We start from the raw sequence: 26,971 nt of genomic DNA, 5'->3' as shown, positions 1-26,971 counted from the left end.
ACACCCTTACATTTTTTTAACAGAATTTCATTGAATTTCACAATACAACACCAAAGTAACTGAAAATGAAACAATACAAGCATGGTAAGGCAAGGCAACTTTATTTGTATAACATACTTTGACATTTTAAACAGTATCTTGTAATGCCATTGTACTGTAAAATCATGGTTTAAAGAATTTAGTTTTTCTAAGAAATTGTATTCAAAGCATCAAGGTGAAATCCCTGTCTTGAGTTACACGAATGGGAGTAACATTGACATGAACTGGATGTTCATGGTAGTATTGAAAAGAGGACAATTCATAGAAGTTGCTGGTATAACTGTGGCAGCAGTAGTTGACGTTGGTGATTAGTTTGTTCAAGAAAAACTGGAAAAAATATTAAAATAGTGTTATTCACATATGTTCAATCACATTTTTATTATGTTTCAACAGTATGTCTATGTAGTGTAGTATGTCTATGTCTACTGTAAAATATTGAAAAAACAAACATGATGGGTTGATGCTGAGTATAGACAGTGTTTTCAGCAGCCAACAAAGTATCTTTTGCAGCACTTCTATAGGAAGTATGTTCACATTGTTTTATACCAGATAAGCGGTGACCCAATATGACCCGTAACTACAATAATACATGAGAAAAGTTATCCTTATGTTCTTCTTCTTTCTAGACAAGACAAACCGGAAAGTTTTAAATGGAGATATCCACGTGCAATACAAGAAAAATAATTTACTGTTACAAAATCAAGAAATACTGTTTTCAATTAACTCAAACCTCATCTCTCTTCAGTATGTCAAATTAAGTAGATTTTAGATTTGGGGTGGATGTATGCTAATTAGCATTTGTTGATTTGATAAGCTTTGCCTCTCAGGGACAGTTAGCAGTTAACTAGTTAATTTCACCACTTTTAGAAAACAGACAGCTAATGTTATAGTTGTATAACCAAATATGAAAGAACAAAAGAATGGGAAAAAATAGATTCAAAATCATTTGTATTTAGCAGAGAAATTCAAAGAAAGTGAAGAGTTTTACCTGAAAATAGAGTTGTGTGAACTGGTTTCATGCAGTTGTATCTTGTAGCAACACTTTGTTTCTTAGTGGTACTGGTTATGTAACACATACATAGTAAGACTTAAGGTTGCATTTGGTGACAGTGTTATCACACAGACCTTTGGGGAGTTTAAATGGACTGCCAGAGACAGTATGAGTGGTTGCATTGACAGTTGGTGAGGACATGTGGAGTGCTGTTGAGGTTGCATTAAATGTTTAGAATGTTACATTTACTGCTGGTTTGCTTATCGATTGATGTTAAGATCATGTTGATTAGTAGTGAGGTCATTAGAACTGTATTTGAGGCTACTTTGAGAAGTCTTGCTGTAAAGTCCAATCATTTTGATGAACTAAATATAAGATTTGACCTTTCCCCTTTTAGTTGGGATTACGTTCAACTGTTATAACTGTGACAATGACTTTGTACTCGTGTCTTGGACAATGTTTTTGGACTGATGTCATTTTAATACCTGGTGAGGGAGTTTTGTTTGTCAGTGTTGTAGAGACAACTGAGGCTTCAATTGGTGCCAACACAACTGAAAATAAGAATTATCAAATGGTTATTGTTTTCTTTAGGATATATCATCAATGTCACAGATTCAGCTTGAGGGCGGAATGAAGAGTTGCAAATTGTACATTCATTATTTGGTAATAAAATTATGTCCTACCAGTTGTAGTGATTGATGATGTGTTGACAGAGAGGGAAAAGTTAGAGCTGGAAGCTGCAGTCTTCAAAGTGTCAGCTGCAGAGCTAGCATTTGGTAGTGTTGCTACCTTATTGAATATCAGCTCAGCATCTACCACAACAGATCCTTGGCTGTGACAAAAATAGTTGTAATGAGTCATTTTTTCGGGCTACTCATATTTGGCCAATGTTGCCATTGTTGTTGAATACTGTCTCCAGGAGAAGGGCAATATTTTTTAACAAGCAAACAATGTAAGAACTCTAGGCAAAAAATACTTCTTGTTTTACATACTGTAAGAAAAGAGCTGATACAATTTTTAAAAAGTCTAAAACATTTTAAGATGTAAAGCAAGCAGTGTTTTATACCTGAAACCTTTGACGACAGTTCGATTGAAGCTCAGTCCAAATTTTTGTGAATAGACTGTGTTGAGCTGTAATTTATTTATTAAAGAACAGATTATAAATTTCCATAAATATGAAAAGAATGAAGTTGTAATGTTAAAAATAATCAGATGTTATGGTTCTAATGTATTCTGTGTTTCTAAATTTTCATTACTTTTGGAAAACGAGTTAAATGTACCTTGTTCAGTCAACATGATTATACATTTTTAACTCTAGCATTGTGGTTTCTTCAAAACTGCTTATTATTCAAGTAAATCCCACATTTTTCCACGTTGCTCATGATTTGCCTCTGATTAAAGGTGTATAAATATAGAAATACTAGGATAAACTTGAATAACGACTACGGAATCTAATTATGGAATGATGCAAAAACAGCAATAAGTCATTTTTGAACTTACCGCATTGGTTACTTGCTCATTCAATTTCTTGAACTCTGGCGAGGTTCTGTTTGTAAGTTCTTTTGTAAATGTTTGCTGCAATTTGAATTCCAACTTAATTTTTGGCTCTGCTGGTGGAGCAGTTGTGGTTGTAGTGGTTGGTGCACCAGTTGTGGTAATTGAGGTTGAATTTTCTGCTGCTGTAGTAATCCGAGATGAAAGTGAGGTCACATTGGGTGATGATGTTATGTGTTCTTTTGATGATGTTGTGGTAACTGCTGGTGATGTTATAGTGACCAATGGTGAAATTTTGTTGACTGTCATTGAGGTGATATGGATTGGAGTTGAGGTTGTGTTAACTGGTGGTGAAGACACACTCACTACTGATGTATCCACATGAACTTGTGTTGTGGTTACATTGGATGATGATGATGATGATGTTATGTGTTCTGTTGATAAGATTGTAGTGACTGTTGATGACGTTATAGTGACCAATGGTGAAGTTTTGTTGACTGTTAACGAGGGGATATGGATTAGAGTTGATGTTGATGTTGCATTTACTGGTGGTGCCGACACACTGACTACTGATGTAACTATGTTAAGTGGTGTTGAAGTTACATTGGCTGATGATGATGTAGTGTATTCTGTTGATGAGGTTGTAGTGACTGCTGATGATGTTATGGTGATCAATGGTGAAGATTTGTTGACTGTCAATGAAGTAATATGGATTGGAGTTGAGGTTGCATTGACTCGCACTGAGGTGACTTCAACAGTTGGTGAAGTCCTGTTGACTCCCGCTGTGATTTCATTTAATGGCGGGGAGGTTACATGGACTGTTGATGAGGTGATATGGATAGGAGTTGAGGTTGTATTAACTGGTGGTGAGGACATACTGACTACTGTTGTAACCATGTTAACTGGTGTTGTGATTATGTTGGCTGATGATGATGTATTGTGTTCAGTTGATGAGGTTGCAGAGACTACTGGTGATGTTATGGTGACATTTGGGGAAGTTTTGTTGACTGTTGATGAGGTAATATGGATTGGAGTTGAGGTTGCATCAACTGTTGGTGATGACATATTGGCTACTGATGTAACCATGTCACGTCGTGTTGAGGTTACATTGGCTGATGATGATGTAACATGTTCTGTTGATGTGGTTGGAATGCTTGCCGATGTGGTCAAATGGAGTGATTCAGAGGTTGTTTTAGTTGGTGGTGAGGATGATTTTACAGTAGGAGAGGTTTGTCTGACTGTTGGGGTAAATATTTGATTATGTTAGTTAAATGGAACCTTTTTTATCCCAACCAATAATTGTGTAAGAATGTAGACAGTTTAGGGGAAGAGTATTCCTAAAGTAATCGTTTAAACAGAGATTCAATTGCTGAGTGATTTTTTCAATTGAAGAGGAATTCTAATAAGCTGCTCATATATTTAAGTGACATAAATTACATATTGTGACAGCAAGTCCATCTGAGTTGTGCTGTATTTCATTTGCTAAGCTGAATGGATTTGCAATTCAATGGATGATTGTGTTATGACTGTACCTGATGTGAGAGTGCTTTTCATCTGTGTTGAAGGTGCAGCCGTGGCTGGGGCTTCAGTTGGTGCCAACACAACTAAAAACAAGATGTGTTTAATATGTGATGATGTTCTCTTATTAGTAATTTTGGGTCAGTATTTTCCTAAAAAACAATAATAAACTACAACAATGTTTGGCATTAACATTTTGAGATAGATGACATTTCTTACCAGTTGTAGTGATTGATGATGTGTTTACAGAGATAGAAAAATTAGAGCTGGAAGCAGCAGTCTTCAAAGTGTCAGCTGCAGAGCTAGCATTTGGTAGTGTTTCTACCTTATTGAATATCAGCTCAGCATCTACCACAACGGATCCTTGACTGTGACGGAAATAGTTTTAAAATATTTGGCTATTATTTCCATTGTCTTTGAATAAAGTCTCAAGGAGGATAACATTTTTGAATGAGAGAACAATGTAAAATCAGGGAGAAAAAAACGTACATTTTCTTATTTAAAGGTCCCATATTATGATTTTTCTGGTTTTATATGCTCTGTAGTGTGTTTTCCAAGTGTCCTGTGCATGTTTAGGCACATCTATTTGCAAAAATTCAAAGTCCGCGGAAACGCGGCTTCTCCTACGTCCTCCTGTTAGCTGTAGCATTAGCCGCATGTAACGCTCGGTTCTAGCCCCCCTCGATAAAAATGTGTCAGTCTGACGTCATTGTCAGTGTGAGATCACTGATCTAAGCCCATTGGCTCGTTGTGGCAAGCCCAGCAGCTCATGTTGCACGCCCGTTAACTTCTGTAGCACGCCCACGATATGCCGTAGCCTGCGGTAGCACAGTAGTGCTAAGGTGCTAATGTTTATGCTCCCCTCGGACGGAGCCAGCGGCTGCATTCCCAATATGGTAAAAGAGGCGGGACATTTCCGAGAACCGTGCTGAGCAACTGACCAATTACGGCAGAGCCAACAGGCCGACCAATCAGATCAGACTTGGCACACGTGGGGACTCTGAACGTGGGCACTTCAGAGCCTTAGAGAGAGAGTCAGAAGCGAGCTGGTGCATGGAGCGGCAGGACATGAAAACAGACACTTTTTTCGAAGTTTAGCTATTTTGAACATACTTTAGTAGGTACATAGATTAAATATACGAACCCCAAAAAGGGCATAATATGGGCTCTTTAAGTCATGGAAGAAATTAATTAATAAATTATCAAAATGTATGAAACAATTTTTAAAATTGAAAAGCAAGCAGTGTTTTATACCTGAAACCTTTGACGACAGTTTGATTGAAGGTGGGTCCAAATTTTTGTGAATAGACTGTGTTGAGCTGCAAATGATTTTTTAAAGAACATTTTCAATCAATAAAAGAGAATGAGTATCTTTTTTTTGGTCTATTGTAGGCTATTCTGCGTCCATGAATGTTAATTACTGTTTGAAAATAAGTGAAATGTCCCTCGTCATGTCAATCATCATGATTATACTGTATATTTCAAACACCAGCATTTTTATTTATTTTATACTGTTTGCTAGTCAAGAGAATCTTACAATATTCCACATTGATTTGCCTCTAAAATATTGGTGTTTTAAAATAGATAAACATTAAGCTGGACTTGAATAACAAATCTGAAATCTGATTGTGGAAAGATGCAGAAACTGCAATTAAGTATATTTGAACTTACCGCGTTGGTTACTTGCTCATTCAATTTCTTGAACTCTGGCGAGGATTGGTTTGTAAGTTCTTGTGTAAATGTTTGCTGCAACTTAAATTCCAACTTAATTTTTGGCTCTGCTGGTGGGACAGTTGTAATTGTCGTGCTTGGTGCACCGGTTGTAGTAATTTTTTGTGCTGAGGTTGCACTAACTGCTGCTGTAGTCATCCGTGTTGAAAGTGAGGACATTGTGACTTGTGGTGAGTTCATTGGTGAGGATGCAGAGACTGGTGTCGTAGTATGATTTACTGGATTTGAGGTATATGCCTTACTAGTGACAGGTGAGGAGGGAATGCTGACAATCGTTGAGGTCATGTTGGCATGTGGTGAAGGTGCCCTGGCCGTCAGAGTTGTCATTTCAGCAATTGCAGAAGTCTTGGTTACACCTGCTGAGCTTTCATTTCGAGTTTTTGTGGATGGATGGACAGATGAGGTTACAATGTTTGTTTGTGATGTTATGGTGACCAATGGTGAAGTTTTGTTGACTGGTGATGAAGTGATATGGATAGGAGTTGAGGTTGTATTAACTGGTGGTGAGGACATACTGACTACTGTTGTAACCATGTTAAGTGGTGTTGCGGTTACGTTGGCTGATGATGATGTATTGTGTTCAGTTGATGAGGTTGCAGAGACTACTGGTGATGTTATGGGGACCATTGGTGAAGATTTGTTGATTGTTAATGAAGTAATATGGATTGGAGTTGAGGTTGCATTGACTCGCACTGAGGTGACTTCAACAGTTGGTGAAGTCCTGTTGACTCCCGCTGTGATTTCATTTAATGGCGGGGAGGTTACATGGACTGTTGATGAGGTGATATGGATAGGAGTTGAGGTTGTATTAACTGGTGGTGAGGACATACTGACTACTGTTGTAACCATGTTAAGTGGTGTTGTGATTATGTTGGCTGATGATGATGTATTGTGTTCAGTTGATGAGGTTGCAGAGACTACTGGTGATGTTATGGTGACATTTGGGGAAGTTTTGTTGACTGTTGATGAGGTAATATGGATTGGAGTTGAGGTTGCATCAACTGTTGGTGATGACATATTGGCTACTGATGTAACCATGTCACGTCGTGTTGAGGTTACATTGGCTGATGATGATGTAACATGTTCTGTTGATGTGGTTGGAATGCTTGCCGATGTGGTCAAATGGAGTGATTCAGAGGTTGTTTTAGTTGGTGGTGAGGATGATTTTACAGTAGGAGAGGTTTGTCTGACTGTTGGGGTAAATATTTGATTATGTTAGTTAAATGGAACCTTTTTTATCCCAACCAATAATTGTGTAAGAATGTAGACAGTTTAGTGGAAGAGTATTCCTAAAGTAATCGTTTAAACAGAGATTCAATTGCTGAGTGATTTTTTCAATTGAAGAGGAATTCTAATAAGCTGCTCATATATTTAAGTGACATAAATTACATATTGTGACAGCAAGTCCATCTGAGTTGTGCTGTATTTCATTTGCTAAGCTGAATGGATTTGCAATTCAATGGATGATTGTGTTATGACTGTACCTGATGTGAGAGTGCTTTTCATCTGTGTTGAAGGTGCAGCCGTGGCTGGGGCTTCAGTTGGTGCCAACACAACTAAAAACAAGATGTGTTTAATATGTGATGATGTTCTCTTATTAGTAATTTTGGGTCAGTATGTTCCTAAAAAACAATAATAAACTACAACAATGTTTGGCATTAACATTTTGAGATAGATGACATTTCTTACCAGTTGTAGTGATTGATGATGTGTTTACAGAGATAGAAAAATTAGAGCTGGAAGCAGCAGTCTTCAAAGTGTCAGCTGCAGAGCTAGCATTTGGTAGTGTTTCTACCTTATTGAATATCAGCTCAGCATCTACCACAACGGATCCTTGACTGTGACGGAAATAGTTTTAAAATATTTGGCTATTATTTCCATTGTCTTTGAATAAAGTCTCAAGGAGGATAACATTTTTGAATGAGAGAACAATGTAAAATCAGGGAGAAAAAAACGTACATTTTCTTATTTAAAGGTCCCATATTATGATTTTTCTGGTTTTACATGCTCTTTAGTGTGTTTTCCAAGTGTCCTGTGCATGTTTAGGCACATCTATTTGCAAAAATTCAAAGTCCGCGGAAACGCGGCTTCTCCTACGTCCTCCTGTTAGCTGTAGCATTAGCCGCATGTAACGCTCGGTTCTAGCCCCCCTCGATAAAAATGTGTCAGTCTGACGTCATTGTCAGTGTGAGATCACTGATCTAAGCCCATTGGCTCGTTGTGGCAAGCCCAGCAGCTCATGTTGCACGCCCGTTAACTTCTGTAGCACGCCCACGATATGCCGTAGCCTGCGGTAGCACAGTAGTGCTAAGGTGCTAATGTTTATGCTCCCCTCGGACGGAGCCAGCGGCTGCATTCCCAATATGGTAAAAGAGGCGGGACATTTCCGAGAACCGTGCTGAGCAACTGACCAATTACGGCAGAGCCAACAGGCCGACCAATCAGATCAGACTTGGCACACGTGGGGACTCTGAACGTGGGCACTTCAGAGCCTTAGAGAGAGAGTCAGAAGCGAGCTGGTGCATGGAGCGGCAGGACATGAAAACAGACACTTTTTTCGAAGTTTAGCTATTTTGAACATACTTTAGTAGGTACATAGATTAAATATACGAACCCCAAAAAGGGCATAATATGGGCTCTTTAAGTCATGGAAGAAATTAATTAATAAATTATCAAAATGTATGAAACAATTTTTAAAATTGAAAAGCAAGCAGTGTTTTATACCTGAAACCTTTGACGACAGTTTGATTGAAGGTGGGTCCAAATTTTTGTGAATAGACTGTGTTGAGCTGCAAATGATTTTTTAAAGAACATTTTCAATCAATAAAAGAGAATGAGTATCTTTTTTTTGGTCTATTGTAGGCTATTCTGCGTCCATGAATGTTAATTACTGTTTGAAAATAAGTGAAATGTCCCTCGTCATGTCAATCATCATGATTATACTGTATATTTCAAACACCAGCATTTTTATTTATTTTATACTGTTTGCTAGTCAAGAGAATCTTACAATATTCCACATTGATTTGCCTCTAAAATATTGGTGTTTTAAAATAGATAAACATTAAGCTGGACTTGAATAACAAATCTGAAATCTGATTGTGGAAAGATGCAGAAACTGCAATTAAGTATATTTGAACTTACCGCGTTGGTTACTTGCTCATTCAATTTCTTGAACTCTGGCGAGGATTGGTTTGTAAGTTCTTGTGTAAATGTTTGCTGCAACTTAAATTCCAACTTAATTTTTGGCTCTGCTGGTGGGACAGTTGTAATTGTCGTGCTTGGTGCACCGGTTGTAGTAATTTTTTGTGCTGAGGTTGCACTAACTGCTGCTGTAGTCATCCGTGTCGAAAGTGAGGACATTGTGACTTGTGGTGAGTTCATTGGTGAGGATGCAGAGACTGGTGTCGTAGTATGATTTACTGGATTTGAGGTATATGCCTTACTAGTGACAGGTGAGGAGGGAATGCTGACAATCGTTGAGGTCATGTTGGCATGTGGTGAAGGTGCCCTGGCCGTCAGAGTTGTCATTTCAGCAATTGCAGAAGTCTTGGTTACACCTGCTGAGCTTTCATTTCGAGTTTTTGTGGATGGATGGACAGATGAGGTTACAATGTTTGTTTGTGATGTTATGGTGACCAATGGTGAAGTTTTGTTGACTGGTGATGAAGTGATATGGATAGGAGTTGAGGTTGTATTAACTGGTGGTGAGGACATACTGACTACTGTTGTAACCATGTTAAGTGGTGTTGCGGTTACGTTGGCTGATGATGATGTATTGTGTTCAGTTGATGAGGTTGCAGAGACTACTGGTGATGTTATGGGGACCATTGGTGAAGATTTGTTGATTGTTAATGAAGTAATATGGATTGGAGTTGAGGTTGCATTGACTCGCACTGAGGTGACTTCAACAGTTGGTGAAGTCCTGTTGACTCCCGCTGTGATTTCATTTAATGGCGGGGAGGTTACATGGACTGTTGATGAGGTGATATGGATAGGAGTTGAGGTTGTATTAACTGGTGGTGAGGACATACTGACTACTGTTGTAACCATGTTAAGTGGTGTTGTGATTATGTTGGCTGATGATGATGTATTGTGTTCAGTTGATGAGGTTGCAGAGACTACTGGTGATGTTATGGTGACATTTGGGGAAGTTTTGTTGACTGTTGATGAGGTAATATGGATTGGAGTTGAGGTTGCATCAACTGTTGGTGATGACATATTGGCTACTGATGTAACCATGTCACGTCGTGTTGAGGTTACATTGGCTGATGATGATGTAACATGTTCTGTTGATGTGGTTGGAATGCTTGCCGATGTGGTCAAATGGAGTGATTCAGAGGTTGTTTTAGTTGGTGGTGAGGATGATTTTACAGTAGGAGAGGTTTGTCTGACTGTTGGGGTAAATATTTGATTATGTTAGTTAAATGGAACCTTTTTTATCCCAACCAATAATTGTGTAAGAATGTAGACAGTTTAGTGGAAGAGTATTCCTAAAGTAATCGTTTAAACAGAGATTCAATTGCTGAGTGATTTTTTCAATTGAAGAGGAATTCTAATAAGCTGCTCATATATTTAAGTGACATAAATTACATATTGTGACAGCAAGTCCATCTGAGTTGTGCTGTATTTCATTTGCTAAGCTGAATGGATTTGCAATTCAATGGATGATTGTGTTATGACTGTACCTGATGTGAGAGTGCTTTTCATCTGTGTTGAAGGTGCAGCCGTGGCTGGGGCTTCAGTTGGTGCCAACACAACTAAAAACAAGATGTGTTTAATATGTGATGATGTTCTCTTATTAGTAATTTTGGGTCAGTATGTTCCTAAAAAACAATAATAAACTACAACAATGTTTGGCATTAACATTTTGAGATAGATGACATTTCTTACCAGTTGTAGTGATTGATGATGTGTTTACAGAGATAGAAAAATTAGAGCTGGAAGCAGCAGTCTTCAAAGTGTCAGCTGCAGAGCTAGCATTTGGTAGTGTTTCTACCTTATTGAATATCAGCTCAGCATCTACCACAACGGATCCTTGACTGTGACGGAAATAGTTTTAAAATATTTGGCTATTATTTCCATTGTCTTTGAATAAAGTCTCAAGGAGGATAACATTTTTGAATGAGAGAACAATGTAAAATCAGGGAGAAAAAAACGTACATTTTCTTATTTAAAGGTCCCATATTATGATTTTTCTGGTTTTACATGCTCTTTAGTGTGTTTTCCAAGTGTCCTGTGCATGTTTAGGCACATCTATTTGCAAAAATTCAAAGTCCGCGGAAACGCGGCTTCTCCTACGTCCTCCTGTTAGCTGTAGCATTAGCCGCATGTAACGCTCGGTTCTAGCCCCCCTCGATAAAAATGTGTCAGTCTGACGTCATTGTCAGTGTGAGATCACTGATCTAAGCCCATTGGCTCGTTGTGGCAAGCCCAGCAGCTCATGTTGCACGCCCGTTAACTTCTGTAGCACGCCCACGATATGCCGTAGCCTGCGGTAGCACAGTAGTGCTAAGGTGCTAATGTTTATGCTCCCCTCGGACGGAGCCAGCGGCTGCATTCCCAATATGGTAAAAGAGGCGGGACATTTCCGAGAACCGTGCTGAGCAACTGACCAATTACGGCAGAGCCAACAGGCCGACCAATCAGATCAGACTTGGCACACGTGGGGACTCTGAACGTGGGCACTTCAGAGCCTTAGAGAGAGAGTCAGAAGCGAGCTGGTGCATGGAGCGGCAGGACATGAAAACAGACACTTTTTTCGAAGTTTAGCTATTTTGAACATACTTTAGTAGGTACATAGATTAAATATACGAACCCCAAAAAGGGCATAATATGGGCTCTTTAAGTCATGGAAGAAATTAATTAATAAATTATCAAAATGTATGAAACAATTTTTAAAATTGAAAAGCAAGCAGTGTTTTATACCTGAAACCTTTGACGACAGTTTGATTGAAGGTGGGTCCAAATTTTTGTGAATAGACTGTGTTGAGCTGCAAATGATTTTTTAAAGAACATTTTCAATCAATAAAAGAGAATGAGTATCTTTTTTTTGGTCTATTGTAGGCTATTCTGCGTCCATGAATGTTAATTACTGTTTGAAAATAAGTGAAATGTCCCTCGTCATGTCAATCATCATGATTATACTGTATATTTCAAACACCAGCATTTTTATTTATTTTATACTGTTTGCTAGTCAAGAGAATCTTACAATATTCCACATTGATTTGCCTCTAAAATATTGGTGTTTTAAAATAGATAAACATTAAGCTGGACTTGAATAACAAATCTGAAATCTGATTGTGGAAAGATGCAGAAACTGCAATTAAGTATATTTGAACTTACCGCGTTGGTTACTTGCTCATTCAATTTCTTGAACTCTGGCGAGGATTGGTTTGTAAGTTCTTGTGTAAATGTTTGCTGCAACTTGAATTCCAACTTAATTTTTGGCTCTGCTGGTGGGGCAGTTGTAGTTGTTGTGGTTGGTGCACCGGTTGTAGTAATTGTTTGTGCTGAGGTTGCACTTACTGCTGTTGTAGTCATCTGAGTCAAAAGTGAGGTCATTGTGACTTGTGGTGAGGTCACTGGTGAGGATGCAGTGACTGGTGACAAAGTGTAATTTACTGGACTTGAGGTAAATTCCTCACTAGTGACAGGTGAGGAGGGAATGCTGACAATCGTTGAAGGCATGTTGGCATTTTGTGAAGTTGCACTGGCATTAAGAGATGTCATTTCAGCTATTGGTGAAGTCACAGTTACACCTGCTGAGCTTTCATCTTGAGTTTTTGCGGATGGATGCAGGGATGAGGTTACAATGCCTGTTTGTAATGTTATGGTGACCAATGGTGAAGTTTTGTTGACTGGTGATGAAGTGTAATATACTGGATTTGAGGTATATGCCTCACTTTTAGTGACAGGTGCAGAGGAAATGCTGACAATTGTTGAGGTCATGTTCGCTAGTGGTGAAGTTGCACTGGTGGTTAGAGATGTAATTTCAGCAATTGATGATGTCATGGTGACACCTGCTGCGGTTTGACTCAATGGTGGTGTGGCTTTGTTGACTGTGAATGAGGTGACATTGATTGAAGTTGAGGTTGCATTGACTGGCAGTGAAGTTATTTTGGCAGAGGGTGTAGTCTTGATGGCACCTACAGAGGTTTCATTTAACGGTTTTGTAGAAAAGTGACCTGTTGATGGGGTTCCATTGCTTGTTGGTGAGATCATGGTTACATCTTGAGTAGATGCTTTGACATTTGATGACGTCAGGTGATGTGATGATGAGATTACATTGTCTGTTGGTGATGTGGCGTTGAGTGGTGGTGAGGTTGTGTTAACTGGGGATGAGCTAATATTTGGTGAATTTGGGTTTTCTGTTAGAGACGTTGAATCTGTAATTGGTGAGGTTTCAGTTGGTGATGATGAGGTATTGTATGGGTTTGAGGTCAGGTGGATGGATGGTGACGTTTTACTGTATGGAGGTGAGGTTTCCATGACAGTTGTTGAGGTTTTATCACTTGGCAGTGAGGTCGTGTTGTCTGGAAATGAAGTTGCACTAGTTTGAGTTGAAGTCATTTCTCTTGATGATGATGTGACATCAACATGTGAGATTGTATTGCTTATTGGAGTAGTTGCTTTCAGGAACGGTGAAATAGTGTTTGCAAGTGTAATTGTTGAATTAATTTGTGTTGAGCTTAAATGGACTGGTGGTGTGGTTACATTGACTGAGGCTGAGGTCATTTGGTTTGGTGATGATGTTTGGTTAACTGGTGTTGGGGCCCTGTTGACCATGGACGAGGTGTCATACACTGGTGTTGATGTTATTATGACTGTTGGTGAGGTTACATTGACTGAAGATGTTGTCTTGATTGATTGAGACTTTGAAGTGGTTTGTTGTGAGACACTTTTGAATGTTGTTGCAGATATGCTGACTGGTGATGATGCTGTGTTGATTGGTGATGACGTTGTGTTGATTGGTGATGACGTTGGTGATGACGTTGTGTTGATTGGTGATGATGTTATGTTGATTGGTGATGATGTTATGTTGATTGGTGATGATGTTATGTTGATTGGTGATGATGTTGTGTTAACTGTCGGAATGTCAAATAAGCAAAAACAAAGTTACTGAAAAAAGTTGAATAACTTTTTTCCTTTTGTTTCTGATATTAAAAGTATTGTTGATATATTTTTAAGGTTTTTTATGTTTGTGGTCGGAACCTTGATATTATTTTACAACTTTGTGATAAGTTTTAAGTTCTACATGTTTTCAATCACATATTGGTTTGAACAAAATAATAATAAAAAAAATCATCAACCTTAAATGTATCAAATCCTCCAGTTACAAGTGCCCTTTCCCTCATTGTTGTAGTCTTATAGTCTGTAGTCTAAGCACTAGATGTTGTGCTACCACTAACAGACATTTATGTGTAGATAAGTTATGAAAGTATCCATTCAGCCTTTAACAATGGGGCTATTTCAAATTGTATATTGATTTTATTTCTGTTATCCTTCACAATAACTTTTATGTTTAAAGATACATAATTAGAGTACAGTCCTTGGCTTCTTTTATGTTTTGCTTTGCTCATATTTTGATTAATCAAATTTACCAACATTTTCATAACATTTCAGACAATAAGCTTTAATAACAAACTAAACTCATCAACCTGCTGTAACCGTTTTAAACCACAAAGACGGTAAATAAAATCATAGTGTCTCATATACCCACAAAGTAAGTTTGTACTTTGTCGAACTCAGATATCATTTTAATCAAGATGTGGGGGTTATAAAGATGTGCCAGTCCACTCTCAGAATAAATACAAACAAAATACAACACGCATTGTATCAGATATTAATTTTGTAGAGTTTTAAAATATAAAAATTAAAATGGAATAAATTCACTTTGAATCTTAATAATTCTAAATGTGTTATGTTAAAGAACAATTTCACTGCAACACTAGAGACCCTGAACATATTCAGTGGCTTACATATCAGCATGGCTAAACAATCAGTCTCTCACAAAAACAAAAGATTGTTATTTTTTGGAGACCAAACCTTGTTAGTGATCCATGTCCTATTCAATGCAAAAGACCCACGCTGCAGTCAGTACTCGAAAGAGACCTCCGATCTCCATCAACAGTCTTCTCGGGTCCAACCCAATAAGCTTCAGTTATGTATCCAATCCAGCGCCAGATAGGATGATACGATTTTGAGAGCTTTTAACCATTAAAAGACGGAAAGCATGAAGTTGTTGCTCTTCCCATAATATTTCCGTTTACCTTACCTCATTGCACCCAGCCCCATTCCCATTGGTTCATTTTCAAGATATAATAACCTCTCTAGAACCAATTAAGTCAAATGGTCCTTTGAAGTCATTTTTAAATAGAATGTAAATATTTAATGACACTTTAAAAGAAAACTGTCATGTAAAAGGTTGGTTTCACCAATTCAAAAGTGTGTTGGAAATCTTTTGGTCAATTAAAAATATTATTAAAAGGGACATCCACTTTTTGGAAAAATCCACTGTCACAGTGTTTTTGAACATATATTTTAGGAGTGTCTACCTCTTAAAGACTAAAATACATATCAAACTCACGTGAGTTGCGATCACACAGTTGATTAATCACGATTGACTATTGAAATTTAGTTATTGATTGTGATTATATTTTTCTATTAATAATTTGAAGTAATAATTTGATCATATACATACAGTATTGTTGTCTGTCAAATGATTATTCTACTATTAATAATTCTTCTTACTATTACTCAGAGCCAGTCATTAGCTTAATGTATTCCCTTTAACGCTCTACAGACCCATAAACATTATCATATCAACATATTGATTATCCTCATTAAAATCCATGTTAAGAAATTTCTAATCATATTGCTAATCAAGCTTAAATTTAGGAATTAATTTAATACCTTTAGGTACTCTTTCATTTTAAAATTGTATGCAGGATTTTAACATCCGAGGTCTACAAACAACAATGTTAAACTCTGCAGCTTCAATCAAACTCATTTCAATATAAATAAATAAATAAACATTTAAACTTAATGTACGTACAACAATGTGATTAATATTATTTATGTGGTATACATTTTTTTGAAATATTCATAGGGTCTCTGTGTGGGTCCAGAGTTTATGACAGCAGGCTAACCAATGAGCTCAACAAACTGTTTCTCACTTCCTGTTCATGACAAGTTTTATTTACTATTTCCTAGACTGTTCTTTCCTTGTTGAAAAAAATGTGTTCCTTGTTAGCCGTGATGACAGAGTTAAAAAAAAAGGCACCATTTGAACACGTTGTTCTTGATTTTGTACTCACAAGTCTTTAAAGAATGTACAGTTGCACTGTGCTCTTACCTGTTGTCGAGTCGGCGGTCGATGCTGTTCCCAGAAGTCCTGTGGGAGAAAAAATGTCAAAATGGTCAAATATATAATCAGTCAAATTCTGGCAGACTGGGTTCGAATCCCGCCTGTGGCTCCTTTCCCACATGTCATTCCCCACTCTCTCTCTCTCTCCCTGATTTCCGGCTCTATCCACTGTCCTATCTCTCCATTGGAGGCACGGAAAGCCCAAAAATAAATCTTAAAAAAAAAAAATTCTGACACAGACACACACACACACACACACACACACACACACACACAGTCACAAAGATTAATGCACTCAAACAAAATACCTGCTAATAGGAGAAGGAGTATGGGGGGGTCCATCTTCCTGCGTTTGTTTCCTGTGAGAAGTTGAGAATTCATTATTTATACATTTATACATGTATATTGTCCATGCAATTTATAGCAATACTACTATATTAAAAACCCATCTCATTGTAAAGTAAACAGATCTACAACACCACAAACAGCAGCCTTAGACATTACCAGAATGTGTAGTCAGAACCTGATAATCTGGCAACTGAATTTTTTGGATTATTTGTATTTGTTTTTTTAAATACTTTTTTAATCCCTGAGGGAAATTCTGGTTTACACTGTTATTTTTGAGACATGCTTGTCACACACATATGATTTGGCAGGCACTCAAAATGTAAGAGACTGAAAACACGCTGAGTGTGACATGCTTCATCAAGTATGCAGACAATCTGGAGGGGCCAGTATGGCTAGTTTTCCCTTATCTGGTAAGGTAGTGTCACAGCTCCATTTATTTAATCTTTCAAGATTTCAAACACAGGCACACACTGTATGTTCAAGACTAGTAAAGTGTCTCCACCAATACAACTCATAATAACACAATTATAACTCAGATTTCTTTAAGAAAACTCTTCATAAAACACATCTCATTTAATTGAGCAGTGCAGATCTGGATTTGACTTGTGGCATCACGTTGAATCCTAGAGGGTAAAAAATAGAGAGAATAGCTACATTTTGCAGGGCAATGAAAGAGAGCTCCAATAACACCAACAGATCTAAAGTACCACAGAGAAGGATCCCGGAGATGGGCAGAATCTTAGGGACTTATTGCCCAATGAGCCAGCCTGTTTAGTGGTAATGAATACTAAGTGATCACTTTACAAGTTTTTTTTTTCTCTTTGTAGTCAACTTAAGTATTATAGCTATAAGTTAGAAGGAAGTTATCAAATTGTGCCCTAACTCTAAACCTCCACAATATTTTCAGGATAGAATCCTGAAAGAAGTGTCAAAGCTAAAATATATTTACAAATCTCCACAGCTAGGATGATAAAAGTAAGATCATCAACTTTCATATGGGCTGAAATTAGCAAATAAAGTCTGTCAGTTGTCTGTCAAAAAATATCTCATTGTTTTGTCATGCAGATTGTCTTAGCGGGGCGAGTCAACCATAAAAGTGATCTTGTAAGATAAGATAAGGTGTACTTTGATTAAGCTGTAGGGGAATTGTTTTGGGACTCCATACTGCAGTTACTGCCTTAATAAAAATCAAACATTCTTGATCATTAATTAATAGAATTGAATTCACAATTTCAGGACATTAAATTGTATGAACTTTCAGTTAGGGTCTGGGATTAACTCAATTTGTGTATTTGTAGGAACATGTTTGTTTTTTACAATGTAAATAAAATCTTAATTTGTGGAAATCCATATTAGATGAATTGAGTTGCTACAGTGGAATATCTTTGCTCTTATGTATGTTACTTCAAGCAGTCAATGCATTGAGCTGCAAATAGCGAGCCACACCCTGACGACACCTAGCACTGCAATCCATCAGTGTTAACAGTGAACTGCATGTTTAACAGTTAAAGCCTTCAGAATAATAGGCACTGCTTTTAACTAATGTTTTGTTGAGTTTAAGCTTAAGTTTACTTTATTTTGTTTAACAGCACAACAAAGGTCAAAGCTGTGCCTGAGCAAATACGTAGAAAGTAGTCGTAAATAAATTAACTTCAAAGGAGAAACAAAGATGGATAGCATATTGAAAATAGTCCTGTAAAAGATTGCCTCTGAACCCAAATTCAAAATAAAAATATTCAATACACACAACAACAAAAAAATCTGTACTTAAAATAACCGATTACAAAGTAGTGTGTATTCATATTGGTATTAAGCAGAGAAAATTGATGCACAATCTGTGGCTTATTAGAAGACACATTTTCAAATTAGTAGAAGTAAAACATAGTGACGGACAAACAAAAACAAAACTGTGCAAATATATAATGTGAAAAAGATATGTCTGCAATAATCTTAGGAGCAATAACAGATGTAAGAGATGTACAGAATTTTGCAGGACAAGAAAACATTTATATTTTTATTTAATTGTACTGTGTCTCCCTTTGTAATGTTTATCTTCAAAAGAGTTGATAGTTTCTGTACAGTTTATCTTTTTTTTTCTTACAACTTGTTTATTTTTTCTACTCTAATGTTTATATTGCTGCTCTAGTTTTTTATACACTTTTAGCTTGTTTGTCGAGCTGACTCTGGGAGAAGTTAAAAACAAATCCAATGTACCTGTACTGACCTGTACCTGTACAAATGGCATTAAACATCTAATCTAATCTGTTTTAATCTGATGCATTGTAAGATTGTGTTGTAAATGTTTTAAATGTTCAGTTATTAAAAGCCAAGTTTAAATTATTTTCTCTTACCCCCGTGGAGTCCTAAGACCAACTTTGCAAAAAAGTCTTGTTATATTCACAGCAGTTGTTGTAAGAGCTGACACTTCGAAGTGTCTCACCTGCTTGGGTCAAAAATTGGAAGTGAGAACTTGTCAGTGAGTGAGGTTTTTGTTAGAGACAAGAAATGCTTGCTCTTTCAAACCCATGACATAACTTGCCAGACTTGTTTTGCTGCACATCATTTCCATGCAGAAAGGATGGAGCAGAGCTCAAGGCACAATGAGTGGAGTTCATGGCTGTTGAGAGATGCATGCATTGTGAGCAATGAAAGCATCCCTACTATTTCAAACATGCGCAAGGTGTCACAATTTAGTCTAAGCTTCTGGTTCCATATGTCACCCTTACCATTAATACTTAAAAAGATCCAGTCGCCTATTGTCTGTAACATGGTCGTGAGAGAGCAATGCATCTTGATTTGCACCATTACCTTTAATGATGATCACGGGGACGACTGATTTATTACTTTACAATCCCCTTTTTTTTGCATCTCGAGCAACCGAGGATTGGTATGTCACTTTGTGGCAACTTTGTATGAAACTTTTTATTTTATTTTATGGTCAGCAGAGTCCGAAAAAGATATTCTTTAAAGAACCACACACAGTCATTTCTTTATTGTCTTAATCTTTAGCTACAGCAGGTTTTGCACTGCTTCCTATTGAAAAGTCAGACTGAATGCATCAGTCCTTAATTTATTGCCAGCAGCGCCAGCAGCTCCAACAGGTTATGCCACAAAATCAGGTATTTGACTGTTAAAGTCCAACGCTCTGTGCGTTAGCATTTAAATAGGAGTGATACTATGTGTTGAAGACAGAAACACAATGAATTCATCTTGTACTCAACTCATCAAAGAAAGTAGACAAACATGAACACATCTAATTTTAGACACAAAGTCCTGGTATGCTAATTGTTTCGGCATGCTGTCATACTATCCATGACGTGAAAGATGACAAAAGGAAAACACTGTAGTGTAGAGATTATGCAGTCCTGCTATATAAAGAGATAAACAATTAGCAAGATAGATAACAGATTAATGGTGGCCTAGCTTGAAAAAATGTATATATTAAGATATAATATAATTGTTAAATGTTTAAGATGTTATATTACTATTGATTGTTTTGTGCCAATAAAGCATCTTGAACTTGAAAAAAACTTCCATCATTCTGATTATGAGAAGACATGCTGGTTTCATTTATCAGTAATGAGTCATGTATGAGCCTTAGCATGGTTCAGAGCATGTTTCAGTTCTGGCACTTGCCTGGAGAAATGAGATTGCTCTAAGATACTGCAGCTTCTAATGCAGTTATGCCAGATAACTAACGGCCAAAACCATTTCAGACTAAGAATGTGGACACTTGTGTGAAATGGATTAAGTAATTATAGTTCACTATAAACTTAGAGAGGCAGAAAGAGTTGACAAAGCAACAATAGGGATGTAAAGATTAATCGTAAAATCGTGATAAATCGATTCAAAGGTGTCGAGATTCACATCGGTGCTCTGAAAAATGAATCACATTAATATGGTGAGCGTCAGCAGCTGTAGAGCATAGGCGGCTGGCAGCTGCAGAGCGAGATTTTGAAATTGAGGACGCGGTGTGGAAGCATTTTGGCTTCCCCGAGACAGACAATGAAAGAGGTGAGAAGATAACAGACAAGACAAAAACTGTGTGCAAATATTACAAGAAGACAGAGAACTACACAAATAGCACAACCAACATGATGCAGCATTTAATCAACACCACAACGAGAAGCTCCAATCACCTCCCCTTGTTGGGAGAAAAAAAACATTAAAAGGCAAGTGGATTTGCAGCCCCTTAAGGAATCTTTTTCAGTCATAATAATTGTCTACAGTCTCATTTTGTTAACTAAATCGAATCGTTACATCCCTAAAAAGCTGGTTAAAATCCACATACAAAAGACAATATTATTTTCTATGTTGTCTCTGTTAAATATAGACTTTATCTGAGGAGTCAAAGGTTGAATACATAGCATGAATAAAGGTCTCCACATTCTGACCTCTGGTTGAAGTATTTGAACAAAGACAATTCTTACAGCTTCTATTATTTCATTGTTGCATCCATGAGTCTGAATAATCTTGGATTGCCAGCCTCTTTTGTCATGTGTGAGCACAAAATGCATGCCTTCCATTATTTTTTACTAATCCTCACTAAGAATACACCTTGTCAAGGAAACACCTGCGTCAGTTACACCGAGGTGAATGCCCTTTGCTGGAACAACAGACTAGGAGAGATGTTATGATAAGAGTCTTTTTTTGGCGTGTTTTTACAGTGAGGACATTTTTTGCCAAAGGACTAATAGCGTCATGTTTAAGGGTGTGCACAATACAAATAGAATCGCAGCATGTTTCTATTATGTAATAAAACTTCTCCAAGCTACATAAAGGATATTTTATTAGTAAATAATATTGGCTTTTTGAGAAAGTAGGTTATTTCTTGCCCTTTCAACTGGTAGCTTCACAAAGTAATATGAACTGAAGGTGCTCTAACTTGTTCTTAAGCTTACAACCAAATTTCAAAATCTTTATCTGTAATGACTAATCAAGATGCATAGATTGATTTAACCTAAGTGGACTTTTAGTGACACTTGTATGAATACAAATACAACGACGGAAACACGCTGCAAATGATAGAATTAGCTTCAAAAAGCTGAAACGACTGCATAAGCAACGTCGAGTGGAAAATACGAGAAAACCAAGGAAAGAACATTGCAATGTTTCTGACTATGCAGCCTTTTTTGCCAAATGAAAAATTGTTCAAGTTGCAGTTGGATTGTTCCTGTCTGTCACTGTGATTTGACCTTCTGTTTGCAAATAACTGGATGAGCAATTATTGACAAACAAAGGACAAGTTGCTTTTAGAGCCATAATAATTATAACCAAATCCACCAACAGAGAACCAACAAACCCACTCTTCATCAAACTGAATACACTGAAATTCTTTAAAACCATCCAAATCATGTATAGAGTAAAACATCACCCGCTACCGAAAAGTATCCAGAAGTTTTTTCTCCAGCAGAGGGAAAGTAAACACCATCTCAGAGGTAAACTCATTTGTATCACAATAAAGGGGGTTCATTTATGGAACAGCTGCAGTGAAGAAAATCATTTAGGAAAGTTCAAACACATTTTCAAGATTAACATTTTATGTTTAGGCTTGCTCCAAAAATATTGTCTGTCGTTTAATCTTTCCCTTTTTACCCTTATTAAATAAAGTAAACTATTTCTAGAGAAGTACTTGAAGTGAGACCAAAATAACTAAAACCAAAAATCTCTGCTTCCTGCATTTTAGCAGAAGACAACCCTTTTTTTAAGTTTTTGAAATAAATTGGTTGATTGTTGTAAGAACTTTTAGTGTAAATCTATACACAAAGAGTTTCTTCACATTTAGTTCGACTGCTGTGACTCATTTTTCAGAAGTTTCCGTTGAGATAAGATGCACTGAAATAAGAGGGGAGCAGATCAGCAGACATGGGTGGGGGCTGTCGACTGATACAGAAAAATGACAGGAGGAAATACTACATGTTCAACCTGCAGAACAACATCCACTCCTCCCCCACTAACCAAACCCCATCCCTTGCTCAATGGGGTGATAACAGCAAGTAAGTTTGATATATTAAAATTCTGCTTTATCCCTTTATTACCAGTTCTCATTGGAGTCCTATCCTTTCTATTCACAGACAGTCTCTACAAGAATATAAAACATTGGCTCTCTATTGCATTGAGCTGGCACATAAGGGGACTTATATGAATATGTACTGGAAAGACATTGAGCCTCATTCACCAATTTCTTCTTAAGATTTTGTGTTAGATTTGAATGTTCCTAAGAAATACCCAGTCGGATTCATGAGGTGTTCTTGAACTGAAGTTTGCACTACTGTTCTTTAATTGAGGAATGCAATGTCCTAGTAAACTTTGAGCTCACGCATGTGTTTTCCTAATTAGCATAGAAAGACACCCTTCATATGCCCATATAAGGGACATGAGCCTGCAGGACAATGTGCACACACACACACACACACACACACACACACACACACGCAGACACACACACGCAGACATGCAGACACCCACACGCAGAAGTCACACTGGATGGAAAAGCGAAGTCATGCTACGTCAGGAATGCCAGAATTGGAATTTTCATTCGATTGAGCACTGGGCCACAACCACAGCTATCACTTTTAGCGCTGTCATCCAAAACTACGTACATCACACTGTCACCAGAAAAGGACACATATGGATATGACTGTGCAGGCTTTGAATTTGACACCTGTGCTGTAGTATGTATACAATGGTATAATAACATTTTTAAAAATAACACAACGACTCATGTAGACAAGACTATTTTATTTGAAAACAAAAAATCATTTAATTTCAGCTAGCCAATTTATGTATCTTGTTTTTTTTTTAATAGATGAACTACAATATAGCGAGGTAATGCATGTTGTGTGACTTGAACTAAACAAATATTAAAGTTATTTGACAGCAGTGCTTTAAATATATAGAGAGTTATTTAGAGAGAGAGAGAGTGAGAGAGAGATAGACGGACTGAATCGGTTTAATGTTCTTGGAAAAAAGGGATAACATGAAAGTGCAACAAACAAAAAGGCTCCAAATTAAAACAAGCAACATCAGGGGAATGATTCTCAAAGACTTTATTGTAGAGGCTTAAAGATTTAAAAGAAAAAAGCCTACATGTTTTGAACACTGCAGTAGATTGAGATTGCATGATTTACCCTTTGTCACATAACATGATTGAACTCTTTTTTTATGCCATTTTTTAAATTCTTCTCTGTCTACTTGAAACACCCTACAGAATCCTCTAAGTCACCATCAAAGTACCGGAATTTAAGTCAACTGAACACTGGATCAGGTTTGCCAACATTTTTCAGTGACAAGCTTGTATTATCAGCAGACCTTTAACATTCTAACTGCAGATTGATGATCCATCTACGAGTCTCCAACAATCAAAGTTTATTTATTTTATTTTCTATGAGCTGAGCGATTATTCAGCAGATTAATGAGGTTCTCTTTAGCTGTTTTCTTTACTTCTAGACGAGCAAGGTTTTAGTACATTTATGACGCACATAAATGGAACAGCCTATTACAATCTGCTACTTATATTTCATATTTTCTGCCACTCTCTCATCCTCAGCACCATGCACTAATCCCAGATGCTGCTGCTGCTGCTACTGCTGCATGTCTCTCCAATGCCATGTACATCCCCCTCCTGCAGTTCTCCAACTCAGCACTGTAAGAAAAAAGTTACATATTACAAGGTTTTAAAGCATTAATACGTTTTGTGAAATAAACCTTTGAGAATACAAGAAAAATAATAGTAACTTTATTTACCAGAGCACCATGATAAAAGAGAATCACAATAATCCAACCTGGAGGTAACAAATGCATGGACTAGATTTCTGCATCATTTTGCGACAGGATATGCCTGATTTTAGAGATATTACGAAGGTGACAAGAGGCTGTCTTGAAGTTGGTTTTATGTGATAGTTCAAGGACATAGCTTGATCAAATAGAACTCCTAGATTCCTAGCAGGGGTGCTAGATGTTATATCATTAGATAAAGTCTCTGAGGGTTTTAGGGCCAAGCACAATAACTTCAGTCTTGTCTGAGTTAAGTAGCAAAACATTTCCGGTCATCCAGGTCCTAATGTCCTTAAGGCACGTTTCTATTGTACATTCTTGTATAGCTTAGTATAATCTGCATTACAACGAAAATGTATGGAGAGTTTCCACATAATATTACACAGGAAGCATATATAATGTAAAGAGAATTGGTCCAAGCACTGAGCCTTGTGGCACTCCATGGTTGACTTGTTGACTGTGGTGTGCACAGAGGACCTGACATGTACAAACTGAGATCGATCTGATAAATAGGATTTAAACCTGTCCTTGTTTGCTGGTGCAACAAGAACTCAACAGTAAAAGAACCAATACAACAACAAAAAACTCAACCAACAAAATAAACCAAAACACCATGAGAACCATCCAAAGAACCCAGGCTAAGCAAGATCCCAACAAACATAATAAACCCAAACACCATAATTACCATCCTAAGAACCCAGACAATGCAAGAAACCAACCAACATGAATTAAGACCAGAGGTGCCAAATATGTAAGATGATGAAAGCAAATATAAACAATGAAAACTGATAAAAGCAGCAGTAAAAAGGTAAAATCCATAAAGTAATAATTGCACTAACAATAGGTAGAAAAAAATCAAGAAAGCTTAAAGCAGTTAAATTAAGCAAGTAATTGTAAATCATGATAAAAGCAATAAAAGGAAATACAAACGGTAAACAGCCCAAAAGCCAGGAAAAAACTACAAGTCTAATAGCATACTGAATCACAGACAGCTGACTCTGACTGTAGGTTACTTTGACGCAGTATCAGTGTGTAGCTAACAGAGGAGGAGGGGGAGACTCTATGCTAGCTATGACTGCTCTATGGCCACATCCTGGTCGCTCCCACCAGTGGCACACAGGATGTGGTCAGTGAACACCACTTACGCTGGCAGCTGCATTAATATGCTTCCACAAACACCAGATGCTTTAACCCCCCCACCCCTGCACCGTCGAAACATTTTTTTTACCATTCCTATTAATACCTGACCTTCAGAGCAGACTTTTCCCCCCACAAACCCCACAACCTGCTTTACTCCTGCAATGGCGCAACATACTGATGGAAGTAAGCCTGAAACTAAGCTTTAAAGAGATTTGAATTGCAAATTATCAACAATATAAATGTCACACTCGAATAAAAGACCCCCCCCCCCAAAAAAAAGTATACAACTAATGTTTTATTTCGAATCATGGTGCATATTCCAAAACTACAACATAATGCTGCTCTGTTAAAAAAATGGATCTACAAATCTGCAGCTGTAAATTTAAATCATTTTATACATATTTCATATTTCTCATTTATACAATAATAATAACACAAAACTAACCTTTATAATACAAAGGGTTTTGCATTGTTGAGGCACGATAAAAAAGACACTTGGGAATGTAATGAAGTAAATCAAATGAGACAACTGAAAATAATACACACATGAAATTTAATTGAGCAAAATATTAAAACACCCCAGATAAAAATAGTTTTAAGAAACCAGTTATAAAACAGAAAAGACATGTTTGAAATAAAAGTGGTTTAAAAGGTTGTCACTGATCCTTCAACAGGAAGTTCATGCCATGATTTGGTCTTGTTTAGTTATGTATATTGTATATATTTTTAGTGTTTAGATTTCTTTTCATTTTTTATTTTGTCTCATTCATCCCTGGTGTAGCTTATTTCTCTTGTTTGTTTCTTAATTTTAATCTTAACTAGTTAAGTCTTAAGTGTGTCCTGTTTTATTTTGTAATTTCTTATCCTTGTGTTTCTCTATGTCACAGTTTGAATTTTTCTGTTGATAATCCTAAATTTAGTTTTCAGTGTTTACACTGCATTTGGGTGCACTACTGTTTTTTGGGGGGAATTCAATACATGACAGTTCAGACTGGATGGGTCACCTATTTTTATATACAAAATGGGAATAAAACCATGAAGTGCTTTAAACATAATCAGTATAATTTCTTAAACTGACTGGAAACAATGACAGGAGGTTTAAACCTGGTTACATTATCTTCTAGTTTTATAGATGCCGTGCAGTAATGTGTCACATGAGTTACAGTTGATTTGCAATTTGTCCTCCAATAACGTTTTGCAATGAAATTAATAAATGCATAGACGACATACCTTAAACCATGCAAGACCTGTGATTACCTCATTTGTGTAGTAAATTTGCAAATGGGTTGATCTTTTTACATCTTAAGTATTGCATATTTAAGGCAGGGTTGGTTATTTTCTCCAGATACACTTTTTCATATTTTGGTAGAAATTGTCTTTAGGTCCTGATAAAAATTATTAACTTGTGTCCTCTGAAAAAGGAACGAAGAAAATACATCACCTGTAGCAGTAAGCCTGTAAAAGCTTTGACCAATGTCTGCCACGAGGTACCAATTTTTTTAACCAATCACGTGTCCCTGTCTCCCTGCTCATTCTCTACCCCATGGGCACACACTAAGATACACTTG

The 26,971-nt window shown here is 37.0% G+C and overlaps 2 protein-coding genes across 7 annotated transcripts in view; both read right to left on the bottom strand.

The window, feature by feature from the left end:
* The window catches only part of LOC132991191 (mucin-2-like), a 29,475-nt gene extending 10,528 nt beyond the window's left edge, over positions 1-18,947 (bottom strand). Inside the window, exons 1-3 of one of the 2 annotated variants that reach the window (XM_061059850.1) lie at positions 18,839-18,947; positions 16,448-16,498; positions 16,128-16,166 (exon numbers count right to left, since the gene is read on the bottom strand). In XM_061059850.1, the coding sequence (XP_060915833.1) occupies positions 16,128-16,166; positions 16,448-16,481 (73 nt within the window). In that variant the 5' untranslated portion in view covers positions 16,482-16,498; positions 18,839-18,947. The remainder of the gene's footprint in view (positions 1-16,127; positions 16,167-16,447; positions 16,499-18,838) is intronic. The other variant, XM_061059857.1, reaches the window with a different exon arrangement.
* Positions 85-16,116, bottom strand: LOC132991170 (uncharacterized). Of its 5 annotated transcripts, none has more exons than XM_061059820.1 (18): positions 12,116-16,116; positions 11,699-11,763; positions 10,664-10,812; positions 10,459-10,530; positions 8,915-10,164; positions 8,498-8,562; positions 7,463-7,611; positions 7,258-7,329; positions 5,714-6,963; positions 5,297-5,361; positions 4,262-4,410; positions 4,057-4,128; positions 2,531-3,762; positions 2,097-2,161; positions 1,714-1,862; positions 1,516-1,581; positions 317-366; positions 85-279 (listed from the first exon to the last, which is right to left on the bottom strand). In XM_061059820.1, the coding sequence occupies exons 1-18, from the start codon at positions 13,556-13,558 to the stop codon at positions 202-204; spliced, it is 6,441 nt and encodes a 2,146-aa protein (XP_060915803.1). In that variant the 5' UTR covers positions 13,559-16,116; the 3' UTR covers positions 85-201. The 5 variants fall into 5 exon arrangements, 4 of the variants coding, with proteins under 4 accessions (XP_060915803.1, XP_060915792.1, XP_060915812.1 ...); XR_009676154.1 differs by lacking the exon at positions 85-279 and adding an exon at positions 1,028-1,239 and having other exon boundaries at positions 315-366; XM_061059809.1 differs by lacking the exon at positions 85-279 and having other exon boundaries at positions 318-1,239.
* Positions 18,948-26,971: the final 8,024 nt, after the last annotated feature.

Source organism: Labrus mixtus, chromosome 2 (assembly GCF_963584025.1).
Source record: "Labrus mixtus chromosome 2, fLabMix1.1, whole genome shotgun sequence".
Lineage (NCBI taxonomy): Eukaryota > Metazoa > Chordata > Actinopteri > Labriformes > Labridae > Labrus > Labrus mixtus.
Note: the sequence above shows the minus strand (reverse complement) of the source record. Positions and strands in the feature narration are given on the sequence as shown.

Excerpts from the sequence above, each read along its gene's own strand:
- LOC132991170 (XM_061059809.1), bottom strand. The coding sequence starts at position 13,558 with ATGGTCAACAGGGCCCCAACACCAGTTAACCAAACATCATCACCAAAC. Across the intron at positions 4,411-5,296 it reads ACTGTCGTCAAAGGTTTCAG|TCAAGGATCCGTTGTGGTAG; the intron begins GTATAAAACACT and ends TTTCCGTCACAG. Across the intron at positions 1,582-1,713 it reads ATCATCAATCACTACAACTG|TTGTGTTGGCACCAATTGAA; the intron begins GTAGGACATAAT and ends TCTTATTTTCAG.